Source organism: Bombyx mori, chromosome 17, assembly GCF_030269925.1.
Source record: "Bombyx mori chromosome 17, ASM3026992v2".
Classification (NCBI taxonomy): Eukaryota; Metazoa; Arthropoda; class Insecta; order Lepidoptera; family Bombycidae; genus Bombyx; species Bombyx mori.
In genome coordinates, this window is record NC_085123.1 from 6,015,554 (window position 1) to 6,033,105 (window position 17,552).

Consider the following 17,552-nt stretch of genomic DNA (forward strand, 5'->3'; position numbering starts at 1 on the left):
ATAGATAACCTTCAACCTAAGAAGGCACCCGGCTCCGACGGCATCCGCAACCGCGCGTTAAAACTCTTACCAGTCCAACTGATAACAATGTTGGCTACCATCTTAAATGCCGCTATGACGCACTGCATCTTTCCGGCGGTATGGAAAGAAGCGGACGTTATCGGTATACACAAGCCGGGCAAACCGAATAATGAAACCGCTAGTTACCGTCCGATTAGTCTCCTCCCAGCGATAGGCAAAATTTACGAACGACTCCTTCGGAAACGCCTCTGAGACTTCGTTACCGCGAATAAAATTCTAATAGACGAGCAGTTTGGATTCCGCGCCAAACACTCGTGCGTACAACAAGTGCACCGCCTCACGGAGCACATCTTAATAGGGCTAAATAGGCGTAAACAAATCCCGACCGGCGCCCTCTTCTTCGATGTAGCGAAGGCGTTCGACAAAGTCTGGCACAACGGTTTGATCTACAAACTGTACAACATGGGAGTGCCAGACAGACTCGTGCTCATCATACGAGACTTCTTGTCGAACCGTTCGTTTCGATATCGAGTAGAGGGAACTCGTTCTCGTCCCCGTCATCTGACTGCCGGAGTCCCGCAAGGCTCCGCACTCTCCCCGTTACTATTTAGTTTGTATATCAACGATATACCTCGGTCTCCGGAGACCCATCTAGCGCTCTTCGCCGATGACACGGCTATCTACTACTCGTGTAGGAAGATGTCGTTGCTTCATCGGCGACTCCAGACCGCAGTAACCACCATGGGACAGTGGTTCCGGAAGTGGCGAATTGACATCAACCCCACGAAAAGCACAGCGGTGCTATTCAAAAGGGGTCGCCCTCCGAATACCACTTCGAGCACCCCACTCCCCAATAGGCGCGTAAACACCTCCGCCGTTAGCCCCATCACTCTCTTTGACCAGCCCATACCGTGGGCCTCGAAGGTCAAATACCTAGGCGTCACCCTCGACAGAGGGATGACATTCCGTCCCCACGTAAAAACGGTACGCGATCGCGCCGCGTTTATACTAGGACGACTCTACCCAATGCTTTGTAGACGAAGCAAACTGTCCCTCCGTAACAAGGTAACCCTCTACAAAACTTGCATACGCCCCGTCATGACGTATGCAAGCGTAGTGTTCGCTCACGCGGCCCGCACCAACTTGAAACCCCTTCAGGTTATACAATCCCGATTCTGCAGGATAGCCGTCGGAGCACCATGGTTCCAGAGGAACGTGGACCTCCACGATGACCTGGAGTTCGACCCCGTCAGTAAGTATCTACAGTCGGCATCGCTGCGCCACTTTGAGAAGGCGGCACGACATGAGAACCCTCTTGTCGTGGCCGCCGGAAACTACATACCCGATCCTGTAGACCGTTTGGTAAACCGTCGACGTCGCCCAAAGCACGTCATCACGGATCCTCCTGATCCATTAACGGTGCTTTTAGGCAACACAAGCACCGGTCACCGTCCTCGCCGAACCCGTCGCTTGCGACGAAGGGCTCAACGAGCGAATTAACCCACAGACACAGCCCACTGAGTTTCTCGCCGGATCTTCTCAGTGGGTCGCGCTTCCGATCCGGTGGTAGATTCTGCGAAGCACTGCTCTTGCTAGGGCGGTGTTAGCAATTCTCCGGTTTGAGCCCCGCGAGCTCACCTACACAAGCTAGGGTACGCTGAAATAGCCTCTCAAGGCTATCAGCATAGGTAGGATAAAAAAAAAAGTCAGAACACAGTATTTGAATAAGACGCATCAATGTAAAATTGGCAGATTAAATCAGAGTGTGAATAGAGTTAGTCTGTTTAATTTATATGTCTGAGACCCAAAAGGTAGTAAATGTTGTTGTTATAATGTCTCCGGGATTTCACAGCCGAATGATCCTATAAGGGTTTTGCCTCAAAAAAAGGCTAGCCCATTAAATAAACGCATCATACATGGAAAAAAAACGAACGGAAAATCTAGGCTCACTAGAAAGTGTCGATATCAAGGATCATACCTGTTACTGCGTATTCGGCGACAGTATCATGATCGCTCAGTGGTTAACGCTATTCGTTGTAGGCGATTTTGTCTATGTTTTCCTATCAGACCATAGGATAATCTGTGGGTTGTTGTTGCCTAAACTATTTTCATTACGTCATATTGTTACGCGCTGGGGTTCGGGATAAAGAAAATTCTACCGAATTACAAGCTAGCACTGTATTTATCACTTAAAACACTTCACAAACGCTTTAAAATTCTCATATCGCTTCTTACGCTTCGCTTCAGATGATCCGTTCGGTGTTTCGAATCGAGTAGTTCCGATTACTAACTGACTACGCGCCATCTCTGCAACACTTTTATAGTCGAGACAAAATCCCTAGAATCCTCGAGAATATTCCACAAAAGTCGAGTATTGTGTGTTTCCGCTATCTGAAAATAGATGGCGTTGTACTCCTCCGTTCTACATGTTACTAGATCCGATATTCGTTCGGCTATTCGACGATAGACGGTGTTACTCTTACCGGCGTAACAATATTTTATTTAGCTGAAGTCTCCGTCGCAGAGTAAGTGTGTTACGTGATGACACTGTGCCGGTCTACTTACAGATGGTCACAACCAATTTCCACGATAAAAAAATAATGTGTAGTAGAAATTGTAAATTGTATTCAGCGTTGATAGGGCCTAATGTAAGCCGCACCGGTAGATACCAACCATTATTTTTTATAGTTCCAGTTTTTTTTAATGTTCATTTATGTATGTATATGTATGTTGTAAATGTTTAGTAATTTAAACAGTCTTCAATTAATAGGTGTTACGGTAATTCTTCACAAAACATATATCCAAGTTGCAACTAACTACGTCATATGACATTAAGTTGTTTGCTCGCATACCCACAGAACACGTTGGCAGACCCGTTTATCTACCGGTAATTCCAGACAGAAGACTTAACGAGTTTGTCGTGTGGAGTACTAACTATTAACTCGATGTACCTACGACTTAATTACTAATGTATTAGTTTATTAGATTTGACTTGAAGTGGGTTATGGATATGGTATTTGGGTCATAACGTTAAGTATTTGAAGGTTGTTATATTAAGGTGAAGGTTCGTGAAAATGGCTTGAATATCGTGTTTCTTGATATTGAGATAAAGATCGTTAAGTTTTAAGTAGAATTTTAAAAAATTGGTCCGAAATTTTACAAAGATATTTTTTTTCTTGGAAAAATTAGGTCGTCTTCATTTAATTAAAACATAATGTCGTAATAAGAATTTTATATTAGCACTGAGTCGTAGTTAAAAAAAACATGGACGAATAATTAATTTAAGTAAAGTTGTTTATTTAAATTTAGATTGATATACTTTTATTAGTATCTAGTATGTCATAAAATTATTTAAATGTCGGAACGTTTCAGGTAGGTCAAATCTCTATGAAAATAGAGCGATCGATCGATAGAAGATAACTTTTTCTAACACACTGACTTAAAATAAAACTAGTCAAATTTAAAAGTGAAGTGCCTATATGTACTTGCGTACTTTTGGATTATAATATGGAATGTCCGAATGTTTACTTAAAAACTCAAACAATTATATCTACTTTTTGAAGATATCTGCGCTAACAAACACATTTTTTTTTTATAAAAAATCGAAATGGAAATCAACAAAATATTCGTACAATTGTTTTTTTTGTTTGCAAACTTTTAACTGTAACCAGAATTTACAAGCACACTGTACAAAACACGGGCACCGAACCGCAAAAGCAAGCTGTGTTTGTTTCAAATTTGTTTCCAGCTGCCGATTCTGAATATTTATTCAATGGTGTGTGATATTTACGATCGAATTCAGTTTTTTTTAGCACGTGCTTGTGTAGGAAATTTTGTGATGAAGCGACATAGATGGACTTTACGAACTACCGTAATATGTGCACTATTGAAAAATAAAAATGTTAATAGTTTTATAGCTTCTTTAGTGCAATGAGTTTTTGTTGAAATAAATTTATGTAAAATGCATTTCGTTCTATCCCACATATTTTATATTTCATTATTCCCAGTGTGTTTTTTAAAAGTCATTTTTATATTATGTAACTTTAGAATCAGGTTGCACGAGTATGATTTAAATAATTTCTTTTTTTTTACCAAAAACAAACTGCTTTCTATCAAAATAAAATCAAAATATCAGCAAAATTGTCGATGTTAATTAAATATACATCAGTAAGAACAATTGAAAAACGTGCTGTAACATCTTAATAATATTTAAATGGAACCATCTTAGAAGCACTACAGTAAAATATCATCAAAATAGGTTCGCTTAGAAAAAAGTTCAGAGGAAAATAAAATAATGATAATCCCCTCTTTTTTAGAAGTCGGTTAAAATATTGGAACATGTCATGTAAATTGGTTAACACGAAAAGAGAGCCGTTTTTGTTTATAATCATGCTTAAGTTCTTATGTACTCTATTGCACATGTTTCAAAATTAGTTTTAAAGCGATTTTGTTAGCTTTAACTTCAACTATGAATTACAGTTAGATCTTGGAAGTGAATTAACCTACTTTTAAGAATCGAATCAGTTTGGAACTTTGAACAGTAATATGGTATTGAGTTGGTATTGAGTTGGTATCGGGATAGTGGAGACGAGTAACAGAAACTTAAATAAAACAGCTAATTGCTGGTAAGCTCATTGATATGGCTCATTTAACCTGTACCAACGAGTATTTTTTTATTTCTTAGACGGGTGGACCAGCTTACAGCCCACAGTGTTAAGTGGTTACTGGATTCCACAGACGTCTACAACGTAAATGCGCCACCCACCTTGAGATATGAGTTTTAAGATCTCAGTATAGTTACAACGGCTACCCTACCCTTCAAACCGAAATGCATTACTGCTTCGCGTTAGAAATAGGCAGGCTGGTGGCACCCACCCGTGCGGACTCACAAGAGGTCCTACCACCAGTAATTACGTAAATTATCTTATACCTTTAAACGAGCAATTCTTGTATATATATAATCTGGATCTCGGAAACGGCTACAACGATTTTCATAAAATTTAGTATACAGGGGATTTCGGGGGCGATAAATCGATCTAGCTACGATTTATTTTCAGAAAATGTTGTTTTATTCATGTTTTCAATAATCAACTTTATGACTCTTCCCGACATCTATTGGCGAATTATAATACTATTTTTACTGCTTTAAAGATACAACAAGATGGCGTTATAAAAAAAAACCCGAGCAAAGCTCGGTTATCGTCTAGTAACAATTAATCTAAAGTATTAATGATAGGTTATGTTGTTAGCTATTTAAACTGAATAATCCTATATAATTGCAGTATGTATGGAGCGTCAGGCGCGGCACCAAGGGAGGCACGGGGGCGCGTGCAGGAGCGGCCCGACGTCTTACCCGCGCCGGCGCCGCTCGAGGAGCCAGCGACACCCCCCCTGCCCTGCCCCGGCAAGGACAGTGTCGCGAGACTCACGCTCACAGGACTGTCCCTTGTTGTTAGTGTAAGTATCATTTATAATGTTATTTTTTTTTTTTTTTTTTATCCTACCTTTGCTGATAGCCTTGAGAGGCTATTTCAGCTTCGCCCTAACGTGTGTAGGCGAGCTCACGGGGCTCAAACCGGAGTGTTGCTAACACTGACCCTAGCAAGAGCAGTGCTTCGCAGAATCTACCATCGGATCGGAAACGCGACCCACTGAGAAGACCCGGCGAGAAACTCAGTGGGCTGTGTCTGTCGGCTAATTCGCTCGTTGAGCCCTTCGTTGCAAGCGACGGGTTCGACCAGGATAGTGACCGGTGCTTGTGGTGCCTAAAAGCAACTAATGTTACTAGCGTCCCGCCCTCGCTTCGCTTCGGAAACTGTAATTTACTATCGATTTCTCCACTATTGAATGGATGTTATTATACATATAAACCTACCTCTTCAATCACTCTATCTATTAAAAAAAACCGCATCAAAATTCGATGCGTAGTTATAAAGATTTAAGCATACATAGGGATATAGAGACAGAGAAAGCGACTTTGTTTTATACTACGTGATACTGGCCGATTTCGTCTCAGTCGTATGCACTCTTGGCAGAGGGGCCGTGGTCATTAACGGTCATGAACATCTAACGGTCGTCTGGTGTAGTGGTAAGTGACATGGTCACTACACAAGGGGGTCGCGGGCTCGAATCCCGCCAAGGGAAGATATTTGAATGATAAATATAAAATTTATTTTCCAGGGTTATGGATATATATTAAATATATATGTATGTGTATAATAAAAATCTTACATTTATTTCCGTTATCTGGTACCTGTAATACAAGTTCTTTACGAACTTAGCACGGGACCAGTTAACGTGGCGTGATTTTTAGTAAACATTTATTTCTTTATTATTATTTCGGGTGGTCTTTATTATTATTTCGGGTGGTTCGCCATTCCTCGTGTACCGTGGTCCTTCTTGTGCGCTCGTCGACGGGACCGTTTAGAGCTGCCTTTGTCCGTCCAAGCTGGCCGAATAGAAATGCTTTATTACTGTTATCGGTATCTATTGGAGCTTACACATAGATTAATATATCTTGAGGTAACAAAAAAAAACATTAGAACCTTAAAATAGCAATTTACGTTAGGCAGCGGCTTGGTTCTGCATGCTGAAGTCCATGGGCGACGGTAACCACTCACTATCAGGTGGGCCGTATGCTCGTCTGCTTGGAAGGGTAATAAAAAACTAATAAATAAAAATTCTTACAATTAACGGCTACAATAGGTTAGAGTATTTTTTCTATTACACAGAAATGACTCCTCAGCCGAAGAAATGACGGCATTTTAATGTATGACTGCTATCCCACTTTCCGATCACCCAACCCACCATCAAATTAATAGTAATAGAAACATGTAGAACAATGCTGCACTAATACGTCATACAAATATTCGCCAAGTAGTCGAAATACGACCATAATCACTGACACCTTACGGCTTAAATTCTCTTTCCCTTTTGTTTTACTATTGCTATTATTTCTTATAATAGTGGAACAAAAAAAGTAGTCCTGATTTATTATTTGATAACTGAGGTACATATTGCTGAGGTGAAATTGTAGACTTTGACTCCTACTGTTAGAATAGATCATGGCATTCTTCCTTGAACTTTTTAATGAGAAAACTCTGATCATATTCAATACAAAAATAAATTACTGATTAGTAAGAGGTGACTTCTTCACCAATAGGTCTGAGTTCCATTCCCTATTGAAGTCTGGACTCGGTGTCTTAGCACTTGTTATTTCCGGCACGAAAAATACAAGAAAAAATCTTTTATTAGATATTCAATAAATGTAGACAGTTTGGTTTATTAGTTTCCTATGTAACTTAAATAATAATTCTAGTTCTAGCTTAACTAATTCTTCAATACATTGTATATAATGTACCACTCCTCTAAAGGAAGCTCCCTAATGGCACATTGTTCCTAGAAAGTATCTGATGCAACAATATTTCGCTAGCGGAGTTTCTGCTAAGGCCACAGGTGGCATAGTTAACTACTAACCTAGTTTTACCTGTTAAACATTTAAAAGTTTGGTAAATATCCGTCGGAGTTTGGATGTTTTAGCCAGGCTAAAAGCGCTCGCCCCTTGAAATCCTGAACCATTTGACGTGGTGCTAATGGGCAGGCCTGCGTTCCCCCAGAGAGCAATAAATACACCACTCTGCTATATTTAAAACTTTCTGACATTTTCTCACTAATTCTGAGTTTTAGGTTAATGTGGTGCTCAAATACTAAGGACAGCGTCCTAGGTGTCTCTGCTAATGGATTTAACTCGCTTTTAAGTTAACGACGCATATTTATTACAGTTTTTTAGATAAAAGGTTTTTTTATACATACAGAAAAACCTTTATTATTAAAAACTCTTTAGCTTTTAAAAAGGATTTTTCTTCAGTTTAATTCAGCGTCATGGAGTGAAGTCTGTCGTTGAGTAAAAAGAGAGTTCTGTTTTTTATAGTTTATTAGTAATGTTTATTTCTACCGTGAAACAGTAATGCGTTTCGGTTGAAAGCGTGGGGCAACCGTTCTAACTATACTGAGACCTTTGAACTTATATCTCAAGTTGGATGGCGGCATTTACGTTGTAGATGTTTATGGGCTCCGGTAACCGTTTGAAACCAGGTGGGCTCATGAGCTCGTCCACTCGTCCACAAACTTAGGCAATAAAAAATGTGCATTGTTTACCCTTTTTGTCATAAGAAAGGAAATAAATAAATTGAAAGTCTTTACGAACTGTAGGTCCCAGTAGGGAAATGGTATAGCAATGAAAACACAACGCATTTTAAAGTTTGCCGGCTATGTCATGCAATTTTAAATCATATAAGGAGTTTATAAGTTGAGCTGTGGCTTAGAAACTGCGGTGACGTACACGCTCAACTTGCTCTATAAGTAATGGGATTGTGGCTTGACTTGTTCGAAAATAGACTTCTGAGCTAAATATAAATATCGTATTCAAAATATAGGATTTTAATTTAATAGATTATCTTTGCTTATTAGATTAATAAAAGTTGTTTGTTTTACGTGGATTTTAACAAAGGGACAAATCCTATATTGCTCTTTATCAATTATTGATTTATTTAACATTTTTTTAAATCAAGTAATGAATTTTTATCGCCTGATATGCATGATATTGGTGAATTTCTGTACCACAAGATTTGAAGTAGATTTCTAGTCGGAGTCCGATGTTTTTGTTAAAGATATTTGATATTAGGTGTCTAGGCGTAGAAATTTGTTCTTGTGTCGTATGTATTTTTCGATACTCCTAACATTGGGAAAAAAAAAATTAGATTTTGAAACTATTAAATTTGGCCCGTGTTATATAGTAAAGCCTCCTCTGCACTAAGGTACACAGTAAGGCCTAAGAACAATATTTTAGAATTGACATTGTCAGTGCTTGAGAGCGATGATATATGGGACGTAGCTAAATTTATGTCAGATGAATAGCATGCAAATTGACACAAAAAAAGGAGTACAATTAAAAAAAAAAATGATATTGCAGAAATTGAAACTGTTATTTTATTGTTATTTTTTCAAATTGTAGACGTGTACAATTTTATAGTTGACGTGCGGATCGATCTTATAATATTATCTACGTAGATATGACTCAACATTAGACACATAAAAGCTTAATTTAAATAACCATAAAAACCTTAAATCGTCGTAAACAAATTGAAAGTTTTTTTAATTATACATTTTATTTTATATTTATATTTTATATTTATATTTTATATTATACTAACAATCACACCACGCTAACTGATCCCGTGATAAGTTCGTAAAGAGCTTGTGTTACAGGTACCAGATAACGGAAATAAATGTAAGATTTTTATTATACATATACATATATTTAAGATACATCCATAACCCTGGAAAAGACATTTATATTTATCATACAAATACCTTCCCTTGGCGGGATTCGAACCCGCGACCCCCTTGTGTAGTGACCATGTCACTTACCACTACACCAGACGGCCGTTAAAAATACATGAATTCACTTTATCGCCTTTTTTCTTTTTAACTTGACGAGTACCGCTTGAATAGCGTTGAAACTCGCAAATTGAACACGAAATATTTGGCTTTCGGGCGCTTAACCGACTTAGATAAAACGAATCACGTTATTTGATTGATGAGTTACCTTCGTGTGACGCGTTTAACCCCAAATTCATGTAATAAAACGGGATGAATTAGGCCACGATATTTCCTTCCTATAAATTATAAAAGTGATGTCTTTCGGGATCGAGTCGACCGTTATGGCGTCGTAAATAATAGAGGAACGCGCTTCGGGTTCTGCCAGCAATATCCAAGAAAGAAAAGCGGCCCGCTGCGGTAAAATAAAAATGTATTCTCTTTATTAAAGCAATCATCGATTTTGTTTCTAAAATTAGGTATTTAAAAGGAAATTACATTTTGGAACGAAGTTCCTTATGGGACGATGCGGACGGGTACCCTAACCGGGAAAAAACGTCCGTAACGTAAGACTTTTATGCACACAGTGTACGACTTAACTTTGTAATAACGTACAAAAAAAGAATATATTTTTATTATATATTTTTTATAAATCATTGTGAATAAAATAGTTGATAACTTTGTAAAGTAGTTTTTATTTTATTTTTATCAATAAAAAAATCGTAATAATAAATGTATACCCGAATAATTATTTTCTTTATACCTCGAATAGAACTTAAAATTAATATTTTTATAATAAAGAACTTCGTTCCTATCCGGTGTCCCACGACACCACACATCTTTTTTTTCGATGAAGCAAAAAAGACTTCGTCGAAATAAATTAACGAAACACAGTGTTAGAAATTAGTGATGTTTTTCTTTATGTTGCTTAAATAAATTGTTTGAACATGATTTGTTTAATGTCAGCTTAAGCTTGTCAACCAAGAAATCATTTGCTTATAATTGGTCAATCCCGGTCCACTTTGCTGGTCGATATTTGTTTTGACTTTGATCCGTTCGGATTCGTAGAATTACGTGATCGAGATTAATCTGGATATTTCCTGGAAATTTTCTGGAAATCGGTCCAGATAGATTTCGGAGTCTATAGGGAACATACGTATAACTGTATCTACATAGACATTAATATTATTCATAATTTATTCTGTTAAACACATTATGTAATTATTATTATTTTTTCCTTAAAGATTCGCTCGACTGTTCTGTTTTTTTTTTATTGCTTAGATGGTTGGACGAGCTCACAGCCCACCCACTTGTTAAGTGGTTACTGGAACCCATAGACATCCACAACGTAAATGCGCCACCCACCTTTAGATATAAGTTCTAAGGTCTCAGTATAGTTACAACGGCTACCCCACCCTTCAAGCCGAAACGTATTGCTGCTTCACGGGAGAAATAGGCGGGGTGGTGGTACCTTACCGCGCGGACTCATAAGAGGTCCTACCACCAGTAATTTAATTTTGTATTGTGTACATACTGTAAAAAATATTAATTTGAAATGAATTTTAGTGCTTTTTTGTTGCGCAAATAGCGTGTAATTCTGCGTAAATACGTTCATCAAATAAAATTAAATTTTAAATTAGTCCACCATACCATAAATACGAATCATTAATATAACAACAAAATTAATTTCATTTTTTTATTACAGTTCAGAAAAATCAGTGATTTAAGATCGCTATTTTGTATTAAGTGTTTATTATGAAGTTTGAGTTTCAAAATAGTAGTTTGAAGTTTTAGGCAGTTTGTTCAATTTTAGGTAGTACTAAAGATATTTAGTATTTTTAATACAGTATCATGTTTTTATCATATGCGTCACCCGCGGCACATTTGAAAATCATACTTTGGGGTCATTGACTGTTGAGTGTTTTTTGACTCTTTTTTAAAATCCTGTACTGTATAGGGTAGTTCATCGTTGGCGCAATAGTGTTTGTGAACTTCCAGATGGCTCACGAAATTGTATGCTCATTTTAAAAATAAAATGTATAATTTACTGGTGGTAGAACCTCTTGTGAGTCCGCACGGATAGGTACCACCACCCCGCCTATTTCTGCCATGAAGCAGTAATGCGTTTCGGTTTGAAGGGTGGGACAGCCGTTGTAACTATACATGAGACCTTAGAACTTGTATCTTAAGGTGGGTGGCGCATTTACGTTGTGGATGTCTATGGGCTCCAGTAACCACTTAACACTAGGTGGGCTGTGAGCTCGTCCACCCATCTAAGCAATAAAAATAAAATATATTATTAAAAGGAGTCCCCTTAGGCAAGGTTCCGAAGATACTGGTAGCGTTCCCTCTTTGAGTAGCTAGACTAATTTTTTGTCCGAGGTAACCAGCTCTTCGGTCTCCTGTGATGTCGATTAACCTTTTTGCTATTTCCTGAAAAAGCTTTATAGCGCTAGGAGCCCACGGACCAAGGGTCTCAACACCGAATGGGACAAAATCATATATATCATCAATATCTTTTAAGGTTTTTGAAACGAAGTTCCTTATGGGACGATACGGAGGGGTACCCTAAACGGGAAAAAATGTCCGTAACGTAAGATTTTTATTAGTAATGCACACAGTGTACGACTTAACTTTGTAATAACGTACAAAAAAGAGCATATTTTTTTATCATTCATTGACTACGATCTCAGAGCGTTCGTTTGCGCAATACACTAACTCTTTTGCAAACAACCGTGAATGAAGTGTACCACAATAAGTTCGCACGTTACCGAATGACCGTGGGTTGTTGCGAAACTTCCAGTTTTATTTCCTTTATACCTCGAATAGAACTTAAAATTTATATTTTTATAATAAGGAACTTCGTTTCTATCCGGTGTCCCACGACACCATACGTCTTTTTTTAGTTTTAGGTTCATTGTTCTAGTATTTATATTTTTTTCTGTATAAATAAATAAATTTTACTATTAGGCTGTTAAATATATAATCCAATTATTTAATTGAATCAGGCGGTGACACGTCGATCCCGGCAGTCGACCTCAGCTCAATGGTCGCGTTCGTTTCGTAACAGCGGGGCCGCCCAGCAAGAAGAAACCGAAGTTGAAGATACGTTCTTCACGCCGCAGTCTTCGGTGACACCTCTCACTCAGCACATTGACGACGTTGAGTCAATTGAAGGAAACAAAAGGTACGTATATTGTAGGGTGCGGTGTGTCGCCCGAGACGAGGTTCTACGGGATTTTCCCGGGGATGAAATCCCGTCTTAACATTAGTACGGGTACCGCCTAAGGTGAGACTTTCGGCGCACATCACGGTACCGTAAGTTTCGTGTAGTCGGTGTGGTGGGGCTCGATGGGGTTTAGTCGGTAGTCGTTCTGCGGGGCAAGTGCTTCGCGCGCCTTTTTCAAGGCGTAGTCTCCTGTGAGAAATTGGGGGAGGTGAAGGACCTCCGCCCTTCTCTTCTCCCCTTCTTCCTCTCAGGAGGCGCCGGAGTCCGACATAACCCGGTCCGTTACCCCCTCGACCGGGTATCCGTAAATGGATTCCCCAGCGTTAAAAAAAAAAAAGGGTGCGGTGTGAGTTTCTTGGCACGTCCGGAAAAATAAGGATGTGGAGAGGTTTTTTGGTGAGCCAAATATTCTGGGGGAGATGAAGGCACGGAGGCTCGGATGGCTCGGGCATGTAGTACGTATGGAGCAGGATCGGGCTGTGAAACGGGTGTACGCGGCTGTACCGGAGGGACGCCGCCCCGTAGGGAGGCCCAAGTACCGCTGGTCTGACGCTGTGGAAGGAAATTTACGTGAGCTCCAAGTGTCGGATTGGCAAGGTGTTGCGCAGCGCCGGGATGAATGGCAAAGCTTATTGTCGGAGGCCAAGACCCACTTCGGGGTCATAGCGCCAGCTCAGTAGTAGTGTGAGCTTGTTATTTAAAGATTGTGTTGCTTAAAAATGTTTATTGTTAAAATATAAAGTAAATCAATTGAACGTTAATGTTATGAATGCACCCGGGTGACGCGGTTTTTATGGAAATAACGCGTCACGCGAATTATGCTGACAATGGTGTTCGGTGATATATCACCGAACATATATATTATTTTATTACTGTAATTGGATCGACAAAACTTATAGCTTAGTTTGACCTTGAGATGTAAGATTGGAATCGCGATTGTGTTATCTAAAGGGTGTCTCTAATTTCAAATTGCAATGAGTGATTTCTTCCCAGCAGAAATAGGCTTGATGTCTCAAACAACATAGCACAAAAAATGCTTATGCATATTTTCTAATATATAAGAAAATGCGCACACTACCTTCAGAAATTGCCTAGACTGTGCACTGAAATCTAGTATCAGACGCCCTTCATCATCCTATAAAACTTACTCCATCTAAAGCACTAACTTTACGACGTAATCAAATTTCATGTACCGAACCTTTAGTATTTGATAAAACTTTATTGTAACTAAAACTGTAGTAGAATAGTTTTCTCATTGTCAATGGAATACCTACCACCTACACGTTGCCGTAAGTTTCTCATTTTATCAGCTAAAACGAGGGTAGCTAGGAATCCTTTTAACAAAAGACAAGCTACATTCAAAAGCTCTACAGATTCCGTCTTTTGTTATGAGTACGGAAACAAATATTTGCTCAAGCATTATAATTAGTATTCCTGTGTCTTTTAATGATCTGTAGTTCAACCATAAATAACAAATTACTGTACATGATTTGTAAATCTATTGGTTTTGGAGCGGCTTATTTTCCCCTCCAAATTTTTAAGCAACAATTAAAACAAGATGGACCCGACTCCAAATATAGATTCTTGTGATAGCAACCTTTAGGATCGTTATAAATAATTATGATTTTCTTGATACTATTTCATTGTCATTGATTGCATACAACTCTCCTTATGGCCTTCAAAATAACACTGAAACTTTTTAAAAGGGTACACATTTTTTTTTAAATCAGTCAATAGAGCCCTGAGTCCAGCCGTTGTTAATTGTTAGGGGTAGTCTCTGCAAATCTCAACTGAATTTTCGACCCCAAACGGTGAAAACCCAGATGATTTAACCTATAATAGTGGGCCCAAAAAGCCCTACCATCGGTTCGTTATCTACTAAATTCACTAAAATGTCAAAACAGGAAATAAATAAAAGCACTACATCACCGTGTCCGCTTTGTTAAGTTATCTCACTGAGATATCTGTTACCCAAATCTTTGTGACATGGGTTCCGTGGAGTAGCAGATTTAATCTCAGTATCACGCAACATACATTTTTGATAGCTCCCTGAATATAGACCAAGAAATAACACGTAAGAGCTCTCTATTTAGAAATATTACTTCGAAGCCGATATTTGTAAGAATGAGAAATGAGTAATGTATTTTTTGTGATATTATTCTGTATAAAAATGTTTGTCAATATTTTTAATGCAGTACACGTGTATCACGAGTCTGGCCATTTTATGTTAATTACAATTGGTGTTAATTTGATTACTATACCTGGTTTTTTTAATGAAAAGATTTTGAAGCTATTTAAGTGCTCACGAATTCGTGGATTTGTGTTTTAAGCGTCATTTTAAGACGTATGTTGAATACAGCAGTTAAGCGTATGAGAGGAGAGTGAGAGAAAATGATTGAGTGAGTGCTATCGTCTAACGCACCATCTTTAAGCAAGTGATCATAGAGACGATAGCGTAGCAGTGACTTTAATAGAAAGCGTTTAACGGTGAATGGTGATAGTTCAACTCTGGTTTCACTGCCGGGCCGACCATGCATTGCTGCTTTAAGATCTGCGCATTAAAACGCATGAACTTCAATTAATACTCATATTATACAAAGTGAGAAAATTAGGTTAAATCGTTACAGCTTCGAATCGGACTATAAAAGCTTGGAAAGATAAAAAGCTTAATAATAATCGATTCAGTTGCTTATTAGCTATGTATATCCAAAAAAACAAACATATGATCAAAAATCAAACAAATAATATTTTTACATGACGATCTTCGAAGGTGACCTTAATTTGAAAGTCATTAGATTACAATATTACGTCCGCAGTTCCACAAATTAGTTTTTCATTGCGGATTGAAAAAACTTACCAAACTTTGGTGATTGATTTTTATCAGGAAAACGGTTACGGTTGAGGTCGCCTTAACAACAGTCGGTTCTATTTTAGTTATGATTTATGAATCAGTCTTGTATGAATCTCATATTTTTAGTTGCACAATAGTAAAGACAGTAAAAAAGAAATATTTGTGACCCTATTTTTAAATTACTATTTGGGTTTATTCATTTTCTTTTACTTACGAGTATTATATAACAAATATGGCACGATTTTAGTAAAGAACAGGGAAAGCTTCGTTACTCGTTGAGAATGGTGGGCTTGGGATTGTCAAACCAGGAATGAGACTGAATGCTTCTGTAGGTTTCTCTTATGTCACATGTGTATTGAACATATTGAGGGGTGCAAGGCTATTTAAGCAAACTTTTTTTCAACATTACACCAGAGCCATTTAAAGAATAAAATTTGAAAAAAATATTCTAACAAAAAAACTTCTTCAACTATTTGAATGGAGTAAAACTTAATTGAAGTTCATTTAAAAACATCGAACACTTTTAATTACAAAAATAAATGACGGGCTTTAAACCAAATGTCGCTTAAAGCCTTTCACCCTTCGATATGTTATTATTTTACTGGTTGTAGGACCTCTTGTGAGTCCGCACGGGTAGGTACCACCGCCCCGCCTATTTATGCCGTGAAGCAGTAATGCGTTTCGGTTTGAAGGGTGGAGCAGCCGTTGTTTCTATACGAAACCTTAGAACTTATATGTCAAGGTGGGTGGCGCATTTACATCGTAGATGTCTATGGGCTCCAGTAACCACTTAACACCAGGTAGGCTCACCAGGTGAGCTCGTCCACAGATCTAAGCAATAAAAAAAAATGTTGGTAATCGTTGTTAGATGTGCGTAAAAGACTGTTTCTTCAGCCATTCTATCCGCAGGGCGCGTTCTCCGGTAACTTCTGGCGGAGTTGAGTACCGAAGGCCGGAGAGAAGTGTGTCGTGGGGCGCTGGCGGAGCACGAATACACACGCCGATACTAGAACCCTTGGCCGACAACTCGAACAGAAGACAATACGGTATGGGCGTCGTTGGAAGATTTTTCCGGTGAGTTGATCCGTAATAATTAATTAATTCGATTTGCTCGAGTCAAAATCAAAATCAAAATCAAAAAAAATTATTCAACATAAATGAAAGTACGTACTTGTTGAACGTCAAAAAGAACTACCGCCAATTCACAAAAACTAGCCTCCGTCCTGAGAAGAACTGGCAAGAAACTCAGCGGGCAAGTCTTTTTTTTTTTTAAATATAATTTTTTTTTTAATATTCATTTTTACAATGAGTATTTTAACGTAACAATTATTGCAATATTGAAATGCCCGAAGCGAGCAACTCATTCCCACTTTGTGCAATCTTCTAGCTAGATAATCATTGACTTTATAGTAAGCTTTATTGCACAGATGTTCTTTAATAGTTTTCTTAAACCTATGTATATGAACATCTTGTGGGATTTTGTTGTACAGACGACAGTCGAATCTCTTTAATGTGAATTCGGTGATTCTGAGCTAACTGTTTATAATTAATTTCAATTTTATATTTCCTCGTGAGTAGAGGTGTGATTAGAAGCGTTGATTTTGGAATCTATTACGTAGTTTTAGAAATCAACGCCTCAGGAATCATGTTGAAAATTTCATTAAACAACTATTAGTTGAATGGTTTTTTTTATTGTTCTAAGTCGGCACCTAAGCTTACTTACCTGATGCTAAGTGAATGCCAGTCTAAGTTTCAACTGTCTAAAGCTGTCAAACTGAAACGGCTTTGAATTCAGAAATAAGCATCAAAAACTAATACTATGACAAAAAAAAAATACGCGGTATTTGTACCGTAAAAGTATTTTTACGTATCACTACATAGTTTAAAACAAAGTCGCTTTCTCTGTCCCTATATCTGTCTGTCCCTATGTATGCTTAAATCTTTAAAACTACGCAACGGATTTTGATGCGGTTTTTTTTAATAGATAGAGTGATTAAAGAGGAAGGTTTATATGTAAAATAACATCCATTAAATAGTGGAGAAATCAATAATAAATTACAGTTTCCGAAGCGA

The 17,552-nt window shown here is 38.1% G+C and overlaps 1 protein-coding gene across 4 annotated transcripts in view; it reads left to right on the plus strand.

Moving 5' to 3' along the window:
- LOC101738568 (inactive rhomboid protein 1) overlaps nt 1–17,552 on the plus strand; it is a 176,942-nt gene that overhangs the window by 140,583 nt on the left and 18,807 nt on the right. For all 4 annotated transcript variants that reach the window (XM_038016742.2, XM_038016743.2, XM_062673330.1 and 1 more), the window contains exons 3-5: nt 5,304–5,478; nt 12,408–12,586; nt 16,389–16,553. In XM_038016742.2, the coding sequence (XP_037872670.1) occupies nt 5,304–5,478; nt 12,408–12,586; nt 16,389–16,553 (519 nt within the window). The remainder of the gene's footprint in view (nt 1–5,303; nt 5,479–12,407; nt 12,587–16,388; nt 16,554–17,552) is intronic.